This window comes from Microtus oregoni, unplaced genomic scaffold (genome assembly GCF_018167655.1).
Source record: "Microtus oregoni isolate MIOR12 unplaced genomic scaffold, Mior012 000023F_ref0000262, whole genome shotgun sequence".
NCBI lineage: Eukaryota > Metazoa > Chordata > Mammalia > Rodentia > Cricetidae > Microtus > Microtus oregoni.
The window spans coordinates 2,853,659-2,876,950 of NW_024543082.1; the positions used below are offsets into that span (position 1 = coordinate 2,853,659).

Consider the following 23,292-nt stretch of genomic DNA (forward strand, 5'->3'; position numbering starts at 1 on the left):
TGGCTACCCAGACTGAGCTGTCACTTCTCTTAAATGAAACTTAAAAATTGGTCATGCTATTTAACAGATGGTCAGACTTTGGGATTTATGTAGCATTGTTTCATACTGGGATGTAAATAGACAAGAGAAGTTTTTTCTCTTCTTAGACACATATTGCTGTTGGTGGCAAGGAATAGGGTTTGGGCTTTAAGTATGCCTTGTTTTTCATTGAGAGTCTGAGAGTTTCACCTAGAGTTCCTGTTTCTCAGTGTGTGTAGACTTAGAGTGACAGGCTGCTCTCAACATTCTTTTAAGAGTGTGTTTTAGAAAATGACATTGAGCATGGTTTTCTTCTTTCTTTGTTCACACACTTGGAGATCACAGAGAACCCCATTTCATACTACCTCTGGCTAATTTAGAAATCAACAGTTGGGTTTTCTCAAGCTGTTAATGCCTTTAGATTCTGCACGCATAGAAATTCTCTCTAGTGTCTACTGAAAGTTATAGCTAAAGGTTCTTATTTGTGACAACTTCGTTCTTAAGATTTATTTTGTTTTCTACTGTCAATGAGTAGGGATTAACTTTTTAGTGTGTCGCTTACTCATTGGACATTTGTTCTCTGATATGCACATTTAAGTTAAAACTTCACTTCCGTAGTCTCACTGGGGGACACTTTCAGCTATTTGGTGTTTGTTGGGCAGCATCCATGCAGGCTAATTTTCATCTCTTCGTCTGTCTCAGTAGACAGTGCTGTGTTAGAAGCTTTGCAACCAAAAACAAGTTCATCTTAGAAAATTAAGAAAGATTTCGCTTACCTTCTTATTCTTACTGTCTTCATCAAAGAAGATTTGAGAACTCGTAAACGTTTATTTTCTTTTCCATTTTGATGATAAGCATTTTTAACAGGAAAGGTCGTTTGCGCGTGCGTGCATGCTCAAAATGGGAGCAAATTATAACGAATAATATTTGTCTTCTCATAAATCATTGGATTATATCACTTTAGTGAAAAGATTTGATAAATTGGGAGTTCTCTGAAAATGCATGTTCTTGTCACAGAGGGGCATACAGAAAATATTTCAGCTGTATATAAGCCCTGGAAGATCTACTTGAGCATTTATGTGATAGTCTTTTAAACATCTTTTAAAGCTTACATGTGAAGGTCAGAAGACAGCTTTCAGGAGTCAGTTCTTCCCTTCCACGGTGTGCGCTCGGGGGACTCACTTCAGCCTGCAGGCTTGGGTGGGTGCATGTACCTGCTGCAGCTTCTCAGTGGCTTTGGGTCACAGTTTAAGTCACGAGTTTCTGTGCTGTAGAGGAGCATGGTAGAATTGTAGCTATACTTACTTCAGTGTACTTTGTTTCTTTGAACACGTTTTTAATAGGCCTGGAAACTCAAAATATATTTGGCCATTGGAGTTCTTTCTGTTTTGCTTTGAGTTCTTACTATTTTTCTGTTTTGCTTTGGAGTTACAAATTTTTCTGAAATCCTATCATTAAGGAAGATGGCATAGGCGATTATAATTATATTGCATACTTTTTCAGAGTCATTTGTAAGTTATAGTCTGTTCTTAATTACTATTACATATCTTCTTCAGATCCATTCGGGAGAGTCAGTAGTAATTTGTTATGTTTGTGAGCTGTTGAGTCTTGGCTTTTGTTAGGGCTGTGTTTTAAGAGGATGTATATTTTTAACATTCATATACTTTCTAACTTCAGCATAGCCTGGATATAATTTTTAGAGGCAGTTGAATTAGTCTCCTGTTGCTTAGAATAGGGAATAGCAAACTTGTCAGCTCTAGGTTGTTCTTATTTACTCCTGTGCTTCAAGCCCTTAGAAGTCTTACTTGACAGGAACCAGTTCATAAACTGAGAAAACATGGCTGAATGAACCTTCATAGTCTTTGATGAGAATTATGTTATTGTTTACAATTACTGATGTCAGTTCTTTTTATTAATTTATATATTGTGACTGGATTATACTAGTCTTGACTGGCCCAGAACTCACTGTGTGTGTGTGTGTGTGTGTGTGTGTGTGTGTGTGTGTGTGTAGTTTTGAGCTGGTCTCAAACTCACAGACATGCCCATCTCAGTTCAGTTTGTAAGTGGATGAATTAGAGTAACAACTTTTACAGGTTGAGTTACTTTATCTGTAAGTAGTATTTTAGATTTTGGCCTTTTCTTTTGGATTTTGTATTATTTACATATGAATAAGATTTTGGTGATGGGACCCAGGTAAAAGCAGGAGAGTCAGTTTTGTTTCACATACACCTTATTGCACAGAGCCTGTAGATAATGTTATGCAGTGTTTTAGTTTGTGTGTTGAGTGCAGTCTTATACAGGAAGCCAAGATCGCAAGGTTCCACTTGGGCATCATGTCAGCACTCTGATAGAGATTTTGGAATTTGGAATATTTTGTAGTTTCGGATTAGGAATGCTTGATTTGTAGAGAGCAAACCCAACGTATTCTGCTTTTCGCTGTTTTCCTCTGTTCCTAAATGAATTTGACCCAACTCACCATCCCTTTACATAGGCGATGTAAATTATTAATAGATTTCTCTGGATGGCTTTATGAGAATTTCTACGTTGGATTTCATTTAGGTCAGGGCTAGAGGGTCAGAGGTCTTTATTGTACTTGTATTTTATAAAATGACCAGGTAGTTATTAGAGATGTTAAAATACTATGACAAGAATAATAACACACAAAAAAGGTAAAAGTTCTTTAGGCTTTTATATAACTCAGTTACAGAGCGTTTACCTAGGATAAGCAAGGTCCTGGTTTGGTTTAATCTTCAGAAACAAACCACACCACGTACACACACACAGTGTGTGCCAGTGTTCAATCTCTAGAAACACACACACAGAGTGTGTGTGTGTGTGTGTGTGTGTGCGCGCGCGCACATGGCTGCCTACCTGCCATCCTGCCTGGATGGATAGCAGGGGATTCCTTGTTTCTGTCTTTAACCTATTCTGATCATAAAGAGATTACTGTATTGGTATCCTAGAAATTTTTAAATTTGTAGACAAACATTGATATATTTATTTCTCTGTAGTATGCTTTAGAGATATTATATAAATAAGAGTTCCATCATCACATTTGAAATTGTGCTTATTTAATAATATTTTGTATAGATTTTCATGTCATTGCATGTAAAACTGCCTTGTTTATTTTAATAGCCAATTAAATGGTATGCTATTTTTTACTTGACTTTTATCTTACTGCTAGGTCTGTTTGAGTGAATTAATGATAAAAGGAATGCTTGCGCATGCATCTATACACATTTAGATTCTGTAATACATGCACATGTATTTATTAGATCAGAACACTCATAAAGAAAATTGGAAGTATTCCAGGAGTGGCACGGGCCACCAAAGCAAGCCACTTCCCCATCACCATCCCCATGGGATCCAAGACCTGAGACAGAGGCAGCCTGCCAAACTGAACCTCCTCCATCCTCTGCCTGTACAGGGTTGGTCATTGGCCTGGGCCCAGCAAGGGGCAGATTGTGTCCGCCCTCTGAGCCTCAGAACAATGTGCTACTTGAAGAGAAGGCTGCGTGGCCCGGCTCCAGCCTGGACCCTGGGTTCAGACAGAGGTGCTGAGCCCCATGTCAGATTGTTAAATGTTTTTGTTCTGTTGCTCTTTCCCACTCCCTTCATGATGACATTTACAAAGGAAAGTAAACTGCTTGCAAAGCCTGGAAGCAAGGGAAATGGTATGAAGACAAGGCTAATGGTGGAGTATACTGGAGGGTTGGGTTACCTGATCCTTAGAATGGGAGCCCCAGAATACCTCTCTTGTTAAAGGGCCCCTGATTCTTCCCAGCCCCACTCTCTCCTCCAGCTATGGTGATGGCAGAGGCAGAAGAGAACTCTCAGCCCAGTTCTCACAGGAGAGGAAAACTCGTCATGGGCTTTTCAGAGAAGGTTCCACCTTATGCTCATATATTGTCTTTACCATGTGCTAGGATATCACATTCAACAGGACAAAAAATGTGAAATACTTGAATGAGTTTGTATCATAACATTAATATTATTGAGAGTGTCTGCTTCCCAGGCTGAAGTGATTCATTCATTCTTCTGGTCCTGCTCTAGTCCTTTGTAATTAGTGGTAATTGTTAGCTTTTCTTTTTAATACAAAAAAAGTATAAAAATAAAAACGTGAAAAAAAAATAAAAACGTGAAAAGGCAAAAAGAAAATTGGGTAAATTCTTAGGTTCATAAATTTAATCAATAGTAACTCCCATGTGCCTAGACAAGGCATAGAACATCACTAGTGACCCCGAGACATGCCACCCCCCATTCCTGATGCTTTTATTGTGGTCTGTTAGCGTTCTTGAGTTTGAATTAAATATAAATAGAACCATATATACTGTGTACTCTGGGTTTGTTTGTTGCTTATGAAATATAAGCGTCTCATCCTTTTAGTAGGTTATTTTCATTCCTGAATTTATTGTTCATTCTAGTATTGTAGACAGTTAGACTGTTTCTAGGGTGGCTGTAGGTGTTCTCAGTATAGGTGGTTCACCCAGACAGCAGAAGGGATAGTTTCCATCCTCAGCACATCTCCCCCCAGCGCTGCCCCCCAAACGATAGGCCCATTTCTAGATACTGACCATCCTGAGAGCTGCTGCTTTTAGTTTTCATGCATATTTGTACTCATCGCTTCTTGCTGTTTCCTCAGCACACAGTTCAGTCGTTGGCAAGTGTTCTGCTTATTGCCAGAGTTTGTGATTGGTTTGGCAATTTATAAAAATTGCTCCATATTCTTGGTATCTAATCTTGTCATGCACTAGATTTCAACTGTAGGCATTTTATTTGTTTAGTGGAATGAAATAGGATCCAGTTTTCCTTTCACTGGTCCTTGTCGTGTTTAGTGACACTTGTGTTACTGCTTGAGTTGAGTTTTTGTAGGTGATGTGAGAATCAAAAAAAACAAAAACAAAAAAAAAACCTTTCTGATTGCTATTTAGTTTTTGAAAACTAAGCCAGAGAGATTTTTTTGGTTTCTCATTGATTGCACAGTTGGGGTATTGTAAGGTAAGATGTGACTAATACAAAGTGTTTTCCTTCCGTCGTGCCTTTCTTACTGCCTCTCTGTCTCCTTCCTCCCTTCTACTCTCTTTCGCTCCTTCTCTTCTCCTCCCTTTCTGTCTTACTTACTTACTCTTTTGTTAAGTCCAGGGTATCTTGTAGGTTGGCCCCAGACTCACTGTGTAGCTGGGAATGACCTTGAAGCCTTCTCTTGTCTTCACCTCCCAAGTATGAGGATTGCCGTCCTGTATTACTGTTACTGGGGGGGGGGTGTCCTTCTTCTAATTAAGGACTTACACTAGAGTGGAGTTGATGTCATTTTAGGATAAGAAAGTAATGCATACTTACTGAGAAAATACTAAAAGTTTCAACCATAAAGAACATAAAATGGATGCTATAATCTTACTATCCTAGATTTCTTAGATAGCTTTTTAGAATTTCTTTTTGTCGTTGTTTTTCTGTGTAGGTATTTGTGTGTTTGGGCAATGTTTGTGTATTTGCAAAAAGTTGTAAAAATGTCTTTTCATACTTACTTATGTTTACCACTTAACTTTTACCATGTATGTTTTTTTGTCATTCATGCTAATCAAATGTGCTATTTCTAATAACTGTTTAATACCTTTAGTTTATTATTGAGTATTAGATTTTGTAGTTTTTATTATCATAAGTAATATTGTGATGTTATGTGAACATAGTAATGTTTTTGATTTCTTCAGCATGGATTTCTTTAGGTTTTGGATATATATTGCTTAAACTATAATTCGCACGCAAAAAAAGCAATGAATTGAGTTTTTGTAGTGGTATTTGAAAATTCCAACTTAATATCTCTATAAATAACATAGCAGAAGAGTTTTAAAGTACATTTCTGTGTTCACATATGATCCTGAGAAGGTAGCAGATGTTCTCATAGGTTAGAGAAGAAAAGTAAAGGAGAATTGGTAGATGGGAGTATATATGTGTATGTATGTGTCTATAGATATTCCTATCCTCTGATGCATATATATATGTATGTGGATATATAATTTTTATTTAGCTTTGTTTATTGTTATTTGGGGTGAGGATGTGTGCCATGGCACATGTGGAGGTCAGAGGACAACTTTGTGGGAGGCAGTTCTCCCTTTGTCTTTTTGTGGATTCTAGAATTAAACTCAGGTTTAACATATTTGTACATACATGCTTTGCCTGCATGCATGTCTGTGTACCACATGTATGCTTTGTGTTTACAGAAGCCTGAGAGGGTTTTGGATCCTCCCTCCTCCCCCGCTATAACTGAAGTTACAGTTGTGAGCTGCCATGTGGGGGGAATTGAACCCTGGTTCTCTGGAAGAACAATCAGTGCTCTTAACCTGAGCCATCTATCTAGCCCTGAAAGGAGTTTAAATGAAAGGAAAGATTGACAAGCTTTTAGCTATATTAAATTATAGCTCGCAAGACGTATAAATGAAGCTATTTTGTAGCAGTTAGTAGCCCTCTGCATGTCTAAGTAGCCACACACCTGCAATATGTGCTGGGGATTAATGGCAGATATGTTTATTTGGTACCTTAGGATTTTTTTAAAAGATTTATTTATTTATTTATTTATTTAGTATGCACCATTCTGCCTCCATGTATGCCCATGCCAGAAGGGGGCACCAGATCCATTACAGATGGTTGTGAACCACATGTGTTTGCTGGGAATTGAACTCATGACCTCTGGAAGAGCAGCCAGTGCTCTTAACCACTGAGCCATCTCTCCATTCCCTGGTACCTTAAGTTTTAAAAGTATTCTTTTTGTAACATTATTTGCTTTTTTCTGGTAGGAAGTGGCTATTACTGTACCAGTGGACAGCTGCGGAAATGACTGAACTAATGAGTAGCTTCATGAATCTCTTGAGTACGGCTTTCAGCTGCTCTTTCTTTCTTTTACTTTTTTTCTCTTCATGCATGAGTGCATGAGTATGTTGCAGGCTTGTGAGCTTATCAGTTTAGTTAGGATTGTTTAGACAGCATGGGTAAAGGGTGGCTTACTGGTGGCTATACCACGAAAGAAATGCTTCTTCCCTCCCCCAACAACCATTGACTCGCTATATATCTCAGGGAGAAAGGGTGCCTTGTGGGCTCTCCCTTCTGTGAAGGGTTGTTGAGAGGCCCAGGTGCATTCCGGCCCTGCACAGACAGGCACTGCTGGTGTGAGTTGTTGAGTGCACTGGAGGTCTTGGTCCCAGACTATAGCACGGGAGTGAGAGACCTGACTCAAGTTCCTTATTGGCAACAAGGGTATGAGAAATAATCCACAGAAAATAAGAGTTAAGGCCTTAGTGTCCCTGGATATAGACGACTTAGATGTAAATTTTTACATTCTCTTTTAAATAATGCACTTTTAAGCAAGACTTAATCTTTTTGGGCCTTAGTTTTGTTTTCCAATGGGGTTAAAACTTAACCTTGGAGTTATTTTATAACTGCAATACTGTAAGAGTCTAGAGCCTATGTCCCTACCCACCACTCCAATTCACAGTATCCTTAGCGCTCAGACAGAACCTGGCATGTGGAGCCCAAAGCTCTGCATTTTTGACAGTACCACAGTTGTGATCTTGTATCCCCTTCAGGGAATCCAACAGGGGACATGTGTGGCCTGAAACGTCATCATTGAAGGTGGTGGCTGCCACGTTTCCCCACTGTAAGTTAATGACTTTTGTTGTAATTGTCAAATTATCTTTGAAGAGATACATGACACACCGTGTTTAACATTTCAGTAGGATTATAGTCCAGCACAGCCATTGCCTGTTTGTTCACTCATATGGTTCCAGGCTGAGCCTTGAGGGAGTCTTCCCCTCATGTGGCTCCTTTTGCCATATTCAGACCCTTTTTCATGCACTTGAGTTTCTGACACCATGGTGCTGTAGTTTTCACCACATACTCTCTGTTTTTTCCTGTCCTAGATGTGGAATCAGCTATTTCCTAAATAGTCATTGTTTGTTATAATTGGATAAGGATAAATAGAAACTAAGTTCTGGGTGCTGGATGCAGTGAGTGTCATTCCTTCTTGGTGATCTCAGCCGACAGAGCTAGGAAGCACAGGTATGTCTGCTCACCCTCACGTGTGTGCAGCATTTACACGAGTGCCTTTATTGTGATGGGGACGTGCATTTCTGTGATGAGAGTGGATGGAGGAGGAGGAAAAGAACATGACTGAGGTGTGTCTAAATCAACTGTCACTTTGGTGTGGGACTGAGGACTTGGAAGAGTTTTTCCTGTGTTGGTTACATTTAATATTTACTTTATCAAAATTCAAAATGAAGTAATTTAAAGTTTTATCTTAATATATAAAAACAAAAGTATTATAAGTAATAACATCTTTGTTAATAAAAGCCTTAAAAACATTTTGGATTTGTTTATATTTTATACTTTTGAGTATTTTTTCCTACATGTATGTCTTTGTGCCACATGTATGTCTAGTATCCATGGAGGTCATAGAGTTGGAACTGTACTTATAAGCAGTTTGAGCCACTGTGACATTGGAATCAAACCCAGGTCCTCTGTAAAAGCAGCATATGCTCCCAAATACTGAACTATTTTTTTTTTCAGTTCCAGTCTTTTTGTTGTTGTTTTGGTTTTAGTTTTGAGACAGTATTTCTTTATGTTGCCTTAGAAATTGCTCTGTAGACCAGGCTGACTTTGAAATTAAAGAGATCCACTTGCCTCTGCTTTCTGAGTTCTGGGAGGCACCACCATGTCTGGTCTTGTTTTGTTTTAAAGATATATTCTCTCTCTCTCTCTCTCTCTCTCTCTCTCTCTCTCTCTCTCTCTCTCTGTGTGTGTGTGTGTGTACACACCTGTATAAATTTCTGTGCACCATGTGTTTGTAGGTGCCCTTGGAGGCCGGAAATGTCTGATCCTCTGGAACTGAGGCACAGGTAGTTAGTTGTGAGCCACCTGATGTAGGTGCTGGGAACCAAACCTGGTTCCTTTCCGAGAGAAGTTAGTGCTCTTAACTTCTCTACAACCCCAAGAAAATAACTTTCATAAAATTAAACATTTTATGAGAAGTGAGTTGTGCATTTTTGTAGCTTTCGTCATAGTCTGACTCAGTATAAAATGTTTAGATTCTATACTTGCTAATGCATCCAGACTCTGATCCTGCCACCTGTTAAACAACCATAGACTGATACTGTACTCAGGAGAGTGCTTGTGAGTAAGGAAAGTAGTGTTGTGACAGTTGTTTGATCAAGAACTACGACATGAAGAGTGTGTCACTACCCTCCAGGAGTCTCCCACACTTGAGAGTCATTGATGTGAATGTAGTAAAACACTTATTGGAAGTGTGCTATTGAGCCAGGTCAGAGCAGTTGCCGTGCAGCAAAGGAGAGGACTTGAGTTCATGCAGTGTCATGGAGGTTAGAAGAATGGAGTTTTCAACTGAAGTGGTCAGCACTGCTTCATTAAGACAACTTGATTAACTCACTTCATTCACCTTGTCTGGTTAACTATAAGATGCTGACATTGGAGCAGCATTTACATTTATAGCAACAAGTATCCTTGGGATTCTGCAGCTTCCTCACAGTCAGATATGGTTTATAAGAGTTTGCATACAGTCGTGGGTCAGGCAGAGGAGAAGGTGTGATTCGTAACCCAGAAACCTCTGTTCATCAGTGTGTGCATTTACCTTTCTACCCTAATCTGTAGCTTTGGGAGCTTAGCATTTGAAATCTTCCTGCTGGCTGACTGTAACTAGTTCTGTCAAGAGTCCAGAGTCAGCCTGTAGCTTTCCTTTCCTTCCTCTCTCCTCCTGTCTTACGCCTTAGATATCTCCTTTCCTGTATTCCATAAGCATCTCAAATGGTGTTAGCATTCTTTCTTCAGCCCAGTATATTTGCAGTACCAGTAATTGTGTCATAGCTTTCTTTGCATGCTTAATATTTGCTATACTTGTGATCATCTTGTTTCAGATGTGTTCTAGGCAATGCTTTGGGACAGGTTCCTTCTCTTCCTTTTTGCTTAGGTGTGTATTACTTTTACTGTCAGCATAACTTTGGAATCAGTTATTTGTTTGGATATATAATTATATATGGATTATACTTACAAAATCTTTGACTTTAAGAAGAATATTAAGCAGAAAAGTTTGGGTTCATAAGAATGTATAGCAGACACTGCATTGCATTTCTGAGAAGAGCAATAGGAGCTGATGGAGCCAGAGGTGAGGTGGTTGTAAAGAGGTGTTGAAACAGTAGAACCTTGGGAATGGGTGGGGGAAGCCATTAACAGAGTTAGAGGGAAGTTGAAAGGTGCTTTTCTTAGTAGATAAAACAATAAATGAGAATTCAAAAATTGAAAGTTGACAAGAATATAGTGCTTCAGATGTGTTTGCTAGTAGATCACAATAAGTCATGAAGGCTGGGATTAGTAGCTGGTTATTGATTTGTTGCCAACAAGGCAGTATTATTATCCTGTTCCTCACTAGAGAAGCAGTTTATAGTAATGTGTTTACAGAAAGCTCATAATGAGATGATGCCTTAAGTTAGCAGAGTTGGTGGCGTAGCTAGATTTGTATGTAGGGTGTTGGGAACAAGAAAGAAGGGACCAAAATGATCTCAAGGAGTTGGTTATCTTCATTCTGGGAGGTAGGGAGAGGAGAATAAGTGAGCATTTCTAGACCTCATTAATATGTCAGCCAGTGTCTGTGTCTATTACATTATTAGCGTTACTGGGTTTGGGGACAAAGTTGGGGAGGAAGGCAAGTTGTGAAGTAAAAATTAGAAGGAATAAATACTGACAGAGTTGTAAATCTAATTAAGTCTCTTGTTTCATCCATGAAACCTGTCAAGTTGCCATCTTTTTCTAATTCTCTCTTTGCTGTTTTTCCTTTGTACCGTTTCATTCATTCATTTAGTTAGAGAATGACGTGCTGTCTTGAAGTATTAGGTTTTTGTTACGCGCCAGAGCTATGCCATTTGTACATTTAAAGACTTGGGAAGAAGAGATTTCATATAAGAATGTGTTCTTCATATCTAGAGTGGGCACTTCACACATAAGAGCTCAGTAAGTTTTTGTTTTATTCTTTAAACTTGACTGAATTTGGCACCAAACAGGCACTTAGTAGCAAGTAGATGAGTACAAAATAGAGGAAATTACAACAAAAAGTGTTTTTGTGTGTACATGGCATCTTTAAATAGTAAGACATACTTACTAATAGATAATTGAAATAAGTTTTAGGAAAAAATGTCATTTTGTACTCTGAACTTGAATTAGATTATTTATGTTCAAGCTTGGAAGAATAAAAGCTACATTTGAGACTGTAACAGAACCACTTGGAAGGGAGGGCAATTAGTGGGATGCGTAGGACTCGGGGGACTCAGACCATGAGAAGAGCAGAGAGTTTAGAGTTTTAGGTGGTGACACACTTGGGTTTGATTGCTGGGTTTTCGAGCCAGTCACACTGATATTTCTATACCTAAGTTCAGGCTGTGAGGTAGCCACGGGATGCTTTAAGGGGAATGGATGACATGACTAACTCAAACTACAGGGAACACCAGCTAACAGAAGCAGCAGTGAAAGCCCAGGAGGGAAAGTTGTTACCCTCACACTAAGAGGAGGATCCGTTGAGGTTCTTACAGCAGTTTAGGTTTGAACAGAGAACAAGAGCATAATGACATGACAAGGCAGTCATGGTCACGGTGTACTCCTGCCCGGCATTGACCTTTCCTTACCTGGGCGGAGTCTGAGGTGCTCTGGCCTTATGTCGAAATTGTGTGAAGTCCCTTTCCCAGGAAATCATCTTTCCCCTGCCACTGGCACTTTGGGCTTTGGCTGTCCCCTTCCCTGGCATGAGATTTCTGGGGAAATAGCATTTTCTTGGGGCCAGCGTTTGAATGGTCTCATAGGCAGTGAGAGCTACCTTGTTCTTGTCAGAACACTTAAATCATTAGCACCTTTTGTTTACTTGGATGATTTTCAGAGACTTTTGCTGTATTTTACAGCATAATTTCAGAAAAATTTGTTTTCATTTTAAGGAGAAATTTAAAAGGTTGTGGTGAAGAGGGGGTTGACTGAGCATCCTCGTCCGATGAGAATGGTCTCTGCCAGTGTGTGTTAAAGACAGGACAGCAGTGTTGACATTACTGTATCTCCTGGACTCTGGTTTTCTAATTATTATATAGTAAGCATTATTTCTTGGGTAAAACTATATACAATTTCATAATTACATATTTGGTAATGATTTGTTGTAAAGGCTAGGAAGAAAGTGGCTACTAGTCTGTAAAAATGTTGAGCATTGGAAGGGGAAACAAAAAATGTTGAGCATAAAAACATTGTTTTCATTATTTGATTTAGTTTTCTTTTGATATGATCAGTTTTTAGAATTTTATACTGTTTTCTTAAAAAAGACATCAAGATGTAATGTAGACATAAGTCCCTGCTGTTGTGCTGACTGTTGGAACCTGACCTTTCTTGTGTTGTAACCTCAGTGTTAGTTCCTTAGTGTGAGCACAGTTAGGTCTTACAAACACCCCTGTCCAAGACCTCATTCATCTCTTTTTTTTTCCCTCTGATTCAGTGAAGTTTCTCAGCTTTATCTGCTCTGGTTTTGTTTCTCAGCAGCCTATCAGCTCTTCAGCACTCTGCATAGTTTGGTGCACATATGCATACAGTCACTATGTAGGTTCAACAAAAGATGGGAATACAGTTTTGGGGTAGGTGGTCACAAAAGACTTTTTTATTTAAGCATGACAAGCAGAAAGTAGGGAGGGTTTTTTTTTTTTGTTTGTTTGTTTTTTTTTTGTTTTGTTTTGTTTTGTTTTGTTTTTCGAGACAGGGTTTCTCTGTGGCTTTGGAGCCTGTCCTGGAACTAGCTCTGTAGACCAGGCTGGTCTCGAACTCACAGAGATCCGTCTGCCTCTGCCTCCCAAGTGCTGGGATTAAAGGCATGCGCCACTATCGCCTGGCAAGTAGGGAGGTTTTATTCAGTGTGCACACCCAGGTAGAAAGATATACAGAGGTCCAAAGCTAAGCCTCGTGTTTTGAGCACTGTCCAGAACTTTAGAGTTAGAGGAATCCCGTGTAGGAAATTAAAGATCAGCAGTCCTGTCATGGTACGGTTCTCCCATCGTCGTCTTAGCTCTACTTGGTCTTGAAGAAGTCTCTTGATTACAGGGATGGGGTGGTTAGGAGGATAAGATTACTTCAGCTCCAGGGCACTCTGTCCTCCGAGGATATGCTGTCCTGGGTATCTACGGTGACACAGAAGAAAGGGTAAGGACAATGATTTATCTATGCCATCGACCATCCAGGAGATGAGACAGATTACACAGACACTTCAGAAGTAAAGGTGACAAACAAAATCAGAGTAGAGAAGCCAGGCTTTTATCCTGAATTTAGTCACTTCGAAGCCCAAATGAGGAGTCGGCACATTTTGGCAAAGGTGGTTTCAGAGTGCCTGCTACAGTCCTCCCTTGTGTATGGATACCCTCAATCTTGAGATAACTAGGACATCAGCTAATCTAATCTTGCAGGTTGCCTGGGTGAATGATAAGCAGTATGTATGAAAGGGCAGACCCTAATGACAGAACATATAGGTAAACAGAACAGGGTGTTTATGTCTGAAAATAGGAGTGTCACTGTAGAGAGTCATTTCTATGGGAGCCACACTTGTTACAAGCATGAGTATGAATTCTAGTGAAAGGAATTTAGTGTCAGGTAACCATGCATAACTTCCTGGCTGTAGTTACACTTAAAAGGGTTAACCCAAATGACTTTGGTTTTGTTACTGATTTTAAGACAAGGTTTTGCTGTGTAGCCTGGTGTGCCTCAGCCTCATGATTCCTTTCCTTTAGCCTCCCAAGTGTTGGAACTACGGCATGGGTTACCGTACCATTTCAGTTCTGATACCCACCCCACACCCCTTGTCTCTGAACAGTTTTTCTCTAACATTGTAGACTCTAACAGAGTGGACTTTGTCCTGGTTGGTTTGATTTGGTTCCCGTGTGTAGGGAGAAGGGACAGATGACAAGGAGTTAATAGCAGTAAACATTTTTGACTAAATTCAGACAATTTAAGAAGTATAGAATGAGTAGGCCAAGCCTACTTGGAACCCATCCTCAAGTTTAATTCTGTCTGCCCTGTGGGTGATGTCCCTAGCACCCCCAAACACCCCTCAGGTTATTCTGTTAGAAGCTGTACTTCTGCACAATGCACATTGGACTTTATGCATTTCTAAAATCAGCTTTGTTTTTTTTAAACAGATAAGTGTAAAGCAGGAAATTACTTTTACTGATGTATCTGAGCAACTGATGAGAGACAAAAAACAAGTCAGAGAGCCAGTAGACTTACAGAAAAAGAAGAAGCGGAAACAACGCTCTCCTGCAAAAGTAAGAGAATGTGTTAAGGTGTGGTCACTAACCTTTTAATTTTAAACTGTTGGATTATCTTGTGGGCAGGAACCTATTTGGACTTTAAGCCAGATGCAGAAGTCTTAACATGGTTTAGTACAGTTGGTGTGCTATCCCAGCTTCCGCAGGAGGGATAGAGAAGAGAGATACGTATGTACTTGTGTAGATGTGGTGGGCCACAACTTTTAATTTCTCTTTCTCCCACCTGTATCCCTTTTTTTTCTGAAAGTGAATTTCTGTGTTTCCATATCTCCCTTGTATTTAAAAACTAACATGATATATAGGTTCTGACTTGTTCATAATTTAATACAAGTGTTAATGTTTTGTGAAAGTTTACATTGATTATTCATCAGAGACACCTTTAATAGAATGTACGCTCCCTGAGGGCAGAGACCTATTTTATCTGTATCAAAGGGTCTGAAGGGGGAGGCTTAAATGAACCCTGAATATTTTGTGGCTCAAGGAATGGGTTGGTAATAAATGCTTTTAGGAGTTGGTCTGCTTTTCTGTGTTTTTCTCTTGCAGTGGCAATGTCTTGATGTTCCCTAGTATGTAGTATTGGCCATTCATCTTCATAGTTACTTCTCCCATGCTTTTACCCTATGGAGTAAGGAAGCGACTCCTCCATCCCCTTTTTAAAAACAGGATCTTATATATCCAAAGCTAGCCTTGAACTTAATTTATAGCCAAGAATGACTTTGTGTTTCTGATTCTCCTGCCTCTACCTCTTAAGTGCTAGGATTACATAGGAGTGTGTCACCATGCATAGTGTTAGACAGTGCTGGATACTGAACCCAGAGTTTGATGCATGCTGCACAAGTGTTTTGCATCCTGAGCTACATCATTAGTTCCCCGTTTAAATATCATATTACAATATGATTTTTTTTCAAGCAGGGTCTCAATATGACCTGGACTAAGCTGGGTTTAAACTGGAATCTTCCTACCTCTACCTCCTGATTATGAATTACATGAATTACAATGCTGATTCAGTAGCAGGATCTTTTTGATGGCTACTTACTGTATTTTTATTTAAAATCATAATCATTATTGTGTACAATTATATACTGTAGTGGGCTAGAGCAACCAGTACAAGAACAGATTGCTAAAGTTTAGCGGTTTTGTGAGCCAGTTGATAATGGCATTGTTATCTATTAGCATTAACCATGGTGGGGATGTTTACACCATGGAGATGGGAACTGCTTCCTGCTCCTCATTTCTCATTGTTAGAACACTCCTTGCTGCTGTCTTAGGGATATAGAACATATGCCTATTGTATCAAAGTTTAAAAATTACAGTATAAAATAATTGAGTTTTATTTCTTTTTTTTTTAAAGATTTTATTTATTTAGTATGCAGTGTTTAGTTTGTGTGTATGCCTGCACACCAGAAGAGGGCACCAGATCTCATTACAGATGGCTGTGAGCTACCATGTGGTTGCTGGGAATTGAACTCAGGACCTCTGGAAGATCAGTCAGTGCTCTTAACCTCTGAGTCATCTCTCCAGCCCCTCAAGTTCTATTTCTAATAGATTTTGATTCTCTGCCATAGTTCTGTTTTCAAAATTTAGTGGATTTGTGTAAATGTAATTTTCTGATTTTTCATCTGTACAGTCTGTTTAACCTATTTTTGTACTAAAAGTTAACAACAGTAGTCTTTTGTTTTTATAGTGCTAGGGATCTCTCTCTCTCTCTCTCTCTCTCTCTCTCTCTCATTAAGAACTGAATCTGGGTCCTCTGGAAGACTCTTACCTCTGTTTCAAGATTTTAAATCTATATATGTGCTAAGTTATATATTTTCCTAGATATTTTATTACCGCGCTTTTCTGGTGCTAGTCTGTAGTTTAATTCTTTTTTTTTTTTTTTGAAGGATTTACTTTCATTGTTTTAATTTTATAAAACTTTGATCTATTTTATTTATAGGAGTATTTTGCCTCAGTGTATGCATATGCATTACATACATGCCTGGTATCTGTATTGGATCCTCTCCTGGGACTGGAGTTATGGATGGCTGTGAGCCGTATGGGTGCTGGGAACCAAACCCAGGTCCTTTGCAATAGCAACAAGTGTTGTAAACTACTGAACCATCTCCTCAGCCTGTTGTCGTTATTGTTGTTGTTGTTGTTATTATTATTATTATTGTGGTTTTTTGAGATAGGGTTTTCTGTAACAACCTTGGCTACTTTCTAGTCCAGACTGGCCTCAAACTCGGAGATCTGCCTGCCTCTGCCTCCTGCGTGCTGGGATTAAAGGCGTGCATTACCACACTTGGCAGTTATTTTTTGATTGTGTGTGCGCACACGCACACATGCTTGCTTGCTTATGAATGCTGTTACTCTTGGAAGACAGAAAAGGATAATAGATTTCTTTTTTATTAAAGATATTTATTTTATGTATATGAGTACTCCATCTACATATGTGACTGTATGCCAGAAGAGGGCATCAGATCCCACTATAGGTGATTGGTTGTGAGCCATCATGTGGTTGCTGGGAATTGAACTCAGGACCTCTGAAGGACAGCCAGTGCTCTTAACCTCTAAGCCATCTCCCCTGCACCAAAGGATATTAGATTTCCTGACACTGGAGTTACAGGTAGTTGTGAGCTGCCTGCTTGTTACATATAGTGGGCAAAAAAAAGTGTGGCTAATTGATTTGCAGTTTCCCAGAGGAGTGGTTGCTTTGTAAGCTCCCTGCTCACAACTGGCGGTCAAACCCAGGCCCTCTGCAAGAATGGTGCAAGCTTTTAACCACTTAACCCTCCAGCAGTCCCAATTTAATACCTTCTGAGATTCTCACTGACGTCCAGATTATTACTGTCCAGTAAAGAATTACCCAGAACCTTTTGTGATGTGCTGTCTAGGCCTTTGGTAGGTGTGAGGAGAGTGCTGAGGTTCACACCCAGTGCCTAATCTGTGGTAGACAGGTGCTTTACTTCTGAGTTATATTCGCAGACCTACTGAGGCATTTCTCAAAACACATTGTATATGCAGAGTTTTGTTTGTCTAAGTCAGTTTTTTGACGATTTCTGAAAGCACCACCAAGGTATTTTGTCCTGATCAATGTAGTAGCCAGATGAGAGACAACCTGTTCTAAGTGCAGTATACGCAGGATAGCATTTCAGGGCAGTTCTTTTAGGGAGGTCTCAGAACAGTGAAGTACTGTAAATAGTACAGAGCAGATATAAGTGAGAATAACAAAAATCGTTACTTTATAATTGTTCACAACAGCTGAGCAGTGGTGGTGCACACACACATTTAATCCCATCACTCAGGACGTAGAGACAGGCAGATTTCTGAGTTTGAGGACAGCCAGGGATACACACACCTTGTTTCAAAAAAAATTCTTCAAAGCAGGGAGTGGTGGCATATGCTTCTAATCCCATCACTTGGGAAGCAGAGACAGGAGGATCTCTGTGAGTTTGAGGCCAGCCTGCTCTACAGAGTGAGTTCCAGGACAGCTAGAACTGTGTAGAGACCCTGTCTTAAAAAAGGACAAAAAACAAACAAAAATTGTTCTTACATGTTACATGTAGTGGACAGAGAACTGTGTGGCTACTTTTGACATTGATCTGCAGTTTTCCAGATGAGCGATTTTTTTGTGTCTGAAGTGTTAGAACTTTAAAGTGTAACCCAGTTTTTTCCTATCTCTTCAAAAGTGTGTTAGTGCCATAGTTCAGATATTTTATGTAAGTAACTTATTCTGCCATTTTCACATGAAGACAGACAAGTTTATCTTGGGTTTATAGTTTATAAATCAATTCATTGATGGAAGTTTTTTTTTACAATTTTTAAATTTCTCAAAGTTCAAGATGTCGTGTATGCTAAGAAAGTGTTTATGACTTTGGGGAAAGTTGTCAGAGAGTGAATGTTTAGAAATAATATGTAGTAGATGGTGTGAGAACTAGAATTCATTATCTTTAAAGGGCTAGTCTCCTTCATAACCTTTTCCAAACCTTGGTCTGCCCATCACCAGTATCTGTAGCCTATGCTGTCATTGTGTCGGATTGGATCTGGTGAACAGATCAGAGCTCCCATCAGGTTAGCTGTGGTGGTGGCACATTGCTCCGCCATCATCAGCTGCTGCAGACAGCAAGCGGTAGTTACGTTGTGAACCTTTGCCATCTTAAAGTAGATGAAATGCTTTGTAACTGGGTTGAGGACTAGTATCTAGATTAAGGGATTTTCTCCATTGTGAAATAATCTGTTTATGAAAATAGAGGAAACTGTAGTCACTTTCTCTTTCAAATGTCAGATTCTCTTTTGGGTGAGGGGTGTAAAGAGCTGCTTTGATTGAAGTAGATTGGTTTAGAACCCAGAGCCTCATGCATGCCAGATAGGTGCCCTACTTACTGCTGAAGTACCTACTATGCCCCAACCACAAATATTTCATTTAATCAAAAATCACCCTCTGGTGTCTCAGTGCTGATGTAAATAAACCTTTGAAATCACCTATATAGTGAAAGAGCTGTGCGAGGAGACTGTTCTTCCCCTCACGGTGGAGACTTGAGCATTGAATTTTGGAAGTGCCTCTGCTTGCTTCACTGTCTCATTCCTTAAGGACAGGCTACTCATTGTTACATTGCTGAATCTGTGGGCTACTCAGCATCACTTTGTTTTGCCCCTTTAAATCTGCATTGTTCTGTATTACAGATAGCTAGAGTTGTTAGAAGTCTGTGGAGTCTGTCAGTGGTTGAACACCCCACCTCCCAGGCTCTGTTGCTTGCCTGTGGCACATTTTCCAGGTACAGACATCTAGGCTCCATCTGTGAAGATTCTTACTTGCAGGGAGGGGAGGCAGGAGTGGGGAGGTATGTATATATACATGAAAAGAATGTTATGTGATTATGATGTATATGTAAGCTGAAGACTCTTAAATCTTGATAAATGAAGTATTGCCATTGACTTTTATTACCTTTTATGAGACGTTTTCCAGCTCAAAAGAATTTTGTTATTATTTCCTTAACATTCATGGATTCTACGAAGTGTTTTAATAAAATTTAATATTCTTGTAATCAGGTAGTATAGACAATTGCTAGGCTTTTCAAACCCTTTAGTAATCAACTAAGAAAAGCAACATGATTTTAATTACATCTATTTTGTTGTATTTCTCCCTTTCATTTAATAAATAATTTGAGTGCTCAGTCTCCTGACAAGCTAAGGAAAGGAAATGGGTTGTTTTTAGAGCCCCTAGGAGGTCTGAGTAGGAGCTGATTGTTTAGAGGACGCTGGACTCCTGAAGGATGGCATGTTACATACATGGATTATGAACCATACGGTCATCTCCCAGCAGTTTAGAGTATACCATTGGCCCGGGAAGAGAGTTAATGAGAAAAAAGTATTTTTTGTTATTATTTTGTTTTTTTTTGAGACAGGGTTTCTCTGTGTAGTTCTAGCTGTCCTAGAACTCACTCTGTAAACCAGGCTGGCCTTGAACGCACAAAGATCCACCTGCCTCTTCCTCCCAAGTGCTGGGATTAAATTCATCTGAAAAAAATATTTTAAAAGAAGCAGAATGGATGTGTTAGACATTTGTCACACTCTTTTCCATGTCCCGTTGGTTTTTGGAAGAACTATCTTTGAAGATTAACTGAGACTAGAAATGAAAATAGGAAAGCAAACATAATGCTAATAAGAAAATGAAGGAAGAAAATTAGAAAATCCATTAATCCATTAATCTGGTTTCCCCCAAAGAGTGACTGCATTGTGGAGAAATTGTTTTCCATAGAGGTGAACCATTAAGATTCTGATAGTGAGAAGAGGCCATCTTTTAGAGGCTATCACCTGCTTGTTTGCACTCGGGAAACACGAGGGACTTTTCTAAGACCAGTGGTCAGTGAGATGGGGTGACTGTCAGGACCCATATGTAGACGGAGCAAACTGACCCCCCCATACACAAGTCTTTTAAACCCTCAAGGCCAGTATGACGAACATGAGTCAAAGACCATTCTTATGACATAGTGAGTTTCATATTCTGACACTGGTAAAGCTTACTATTTGAAAATGAAAGTTGCTAATAAGTAAAATGTTGTGTTGAGACAATAAAATCCTGAAGAAGGAGACTGAATGTGAGGGACTGGCTCTGACCAGCATAATCAGATGACTTTTACTCTGCCGTTGTTTCAGAGAAGGAAGAAAATTCTTTTTGGCAGGGGGTTTCAAGACAGGGCTTCTTGGTGTAGCCCTGGTATTCACTCTGTAGACCAGGCTGGCCCTGAACTCAGAGATCCACCTACTTCTGCCTCCTGAGTCCTGGGCTTAAAGGCTTGGGCCACCACCGCCTGGCAGGAAGAAAATCTTGAAAGTCTCTTTCACATCCTCAGTTGTAAGTAAAACCTCTCATAATTGGTGAGGGTTTAAATCAGTGGTTCTCAACTTCTCTAATGCTGTGACCCCTTAATACAGTTCCTTATGTTGTGGTGACCTCCAACTATAAAATTTCCTTGCTACTTCATAACTGTAATTTTGCTGCTGTTATGATTGTAATACAAATTTCTAATATGCAGGATATCTGATATGCAACCCCTGCAAAAGGGTCTTTGAACCCCAAAGGAGTTGTGACCCACAAGTGGAGAACCATTGGTTTAGATCATCTCTAGGTTTGAATGGCTTAAACAGTGATGTGAGTTAATGTTGAAAGGTATCATAAAGTCCATAGTTATTAGATTAAAATATGAACACATACAACGTTAAAAAGCCATGTTTGTCTTTTGAGAAGAACCTTTTCTCATGGAGGAGTGTGATTGATCCCGGAGTGAAGTTTCTCAATTGAATAAGCAGAGTTTAGACCTTTGCTTGGTTAAAAAGTGGTGTATTACTAAGAGAGCCCTCCTCACTCCTAAGGCCCCTCCCATTCTCCATGTGTATGTATGTAATAAATATATAAATAAGTATATGTGGTTCTAGCTAGAAATAAATTTGTCTCAAAATAAAAATAAATAAATGGTGAACCATGAGATTAGGGACACAGAATAGCTAGGAAATTTCATAAGATACCAAATAGGTTTTTTTCCTGTAAAATCTTACTTTAACTCTGTTAGACAAATATGAAACTCACAAGAGTTGGTGGATGTTTAGATTACTGCTAATTTGTTCTCTTGGTAAGAGGAGAGCCTGACTTGCTCGGTCTATGTAATACACTGATTGTGCTGAAGTAGTGGTGATAGGAGGAAGCTCAAGCTGCTGCTCTGAGAGTCGAACTTGAAGGAGCACACCTGTAATTCCAAGCTTGGGACTCTGGACTCTGAACATGCTTGCCAGCAAAACAGAATCCCCAACCAAAACTAAAAACTGCTTTCTCCTATGTCCTAGGAATTAAAACATTAACCTCCAGCTTCTTCTGCTGTCATGGTGATCATATGTCGAGTGGCAGGAAAGCAAAGCAAAAATATTTTTTGCTACTAATAACAAGCAAGACAGCTAATCTTTAGGGTAAATGTCTCAAATCATTGGATCACAAAACTTAAAAAGATCCTGAAAGGGTGTAAACAAGAATAAGCCAAATCCGCTAGAGAGATGGCACAGCAGTTAAGAGCATTGACTGTGGAGAACCTGAGTTCAATTCCCAGCAACCACACGCAGCTCACAGCCATCCATAATGGGGTCTGATGCCCTCTTCTGGCATGCATGCATATATGCAGATAGAGCACTCATTCATAAAATACATAAATAAATAAAAGTTTTATAAAAAGGATAAGTCAAGTGTATACTGAGGAAGACAGTTTGGCAGAATTAGCGTGCTGTTCCTTCCATTCCTGCACTTTGTCTTGGAATGCTTTCTCTTCTATGGGACCTAGTCAGTGGATGACCTGAAGGCCACTAGATGGACAAGTACATTTTTAGAAAACTTTTTGTTTTGTTTGTTTTTGTTTAAAGAATGAAGTATTAAGTTGTGAGGGCTATTTGGTATGGGTAGCAGACAGCTAACTCTGTCAGTGATAGGTGTAGAATCCACTGTGCCCCAAACTCCATGTTTGGATATTGGGATTATAGCAGTGAGTGAAACAGGCAAGTTTGTGTGGATACATTTCAAACAGATTGCAAATAGGAAAAGCCATTGATGCTTGTTTGTGGCAAGGTGGATTTTACTCTAACCTTGTAAACAAAAATATTTGTTACACTGGCCTCACAAAGGAAAAGAAAATTTAATTTAAAATGTCTGAGAATTTGATATTTGTACTTGAACTTATAAATATGATGGATTGGTTTTAGTGTGTTTGCCATAATAGTAGTGGTGTCTGTTTCATCTGTATAATTCTATGTTGAATTAAGACTTGAATGAAGATAGCATGATGACTTCCAGTGCTGAAAATAATTACCCAGAACTCCTAACTGTCCGTAAAGGGTTATATCCGCTTCTCAGAATGCAGCATAGACCAGAGCTATGCCTACAAGGCCTTTTCTCCCCGTTGCTATGCTGTAGAAAGCCATTGAACTGCCATGGCTGTTGGCACTCAGATCTTATTTTTATCAACCTATGTGAAAAGCAGAAAGCCTGGTATTAACATCTTATTTATTATATGTAATACTTAGCATCATATTTTTTGCATATTTGAATCCTATTTTAAGAGGGTTTGTGTATTTTCTTTTTGTACAATGTTAATTTACATTATTATTATGTGACTTAGAGGAACTGAAAAAAAATTGAAACCTGACTGGCCAGAAATCAGACTTTTATTCTCACTGTCTGTTCAGGAAGCTGTGACACCCACTTCCAATCTCCTGCCAAATGTGTCCCTTCTATGTGTTGGGTGCATAGACTTGAAGCATTGTTGACCATGTTGGCAATTTGCCCAGAACCCAAATATCCTGTATAATTTGCATACTAATTATCATTGATTTGCATGTAGTATAGGCTGAACTGTCTCCCTGAATTTAAAGTAAAAAGATACTCCAAAGATTAAAGTCATTTTTCCTTGACTACTTCTCTTTT

At 39.2% G+C, this 23,292-nt stretch overlaps 1 protein-coding gene across 7 annotated transcripts in view; it reads left to right on the plus strand.

The window, feature by feature from the left end:
• Positions 1-23,292, plus strand: part of Znf148 (zinc finger protein 148) — a 120,000-nt gene that overhangs the window by 59,905 nt on the left and 36,803 nt on the right. For 6 of the 7 annotated variants that reach the window (XM_041672744.1, XM_041672742.1, XM_041672741.1 and 3 more), the window contains one exon: positions 14,223-14,348. The exons of the other annotated variant lie outside the window; for it this stretch is intronic. In XM_041672744.1, coding sequence (XP_041528678.1) covers positions 14,223-14,348 — 126 coding nt within the window. The remainder of the gene's footprint in view (positions 1-14,222; positions 14,349-23,292) is intronic. 7 annotated transcript variants of the gene reach the window in all.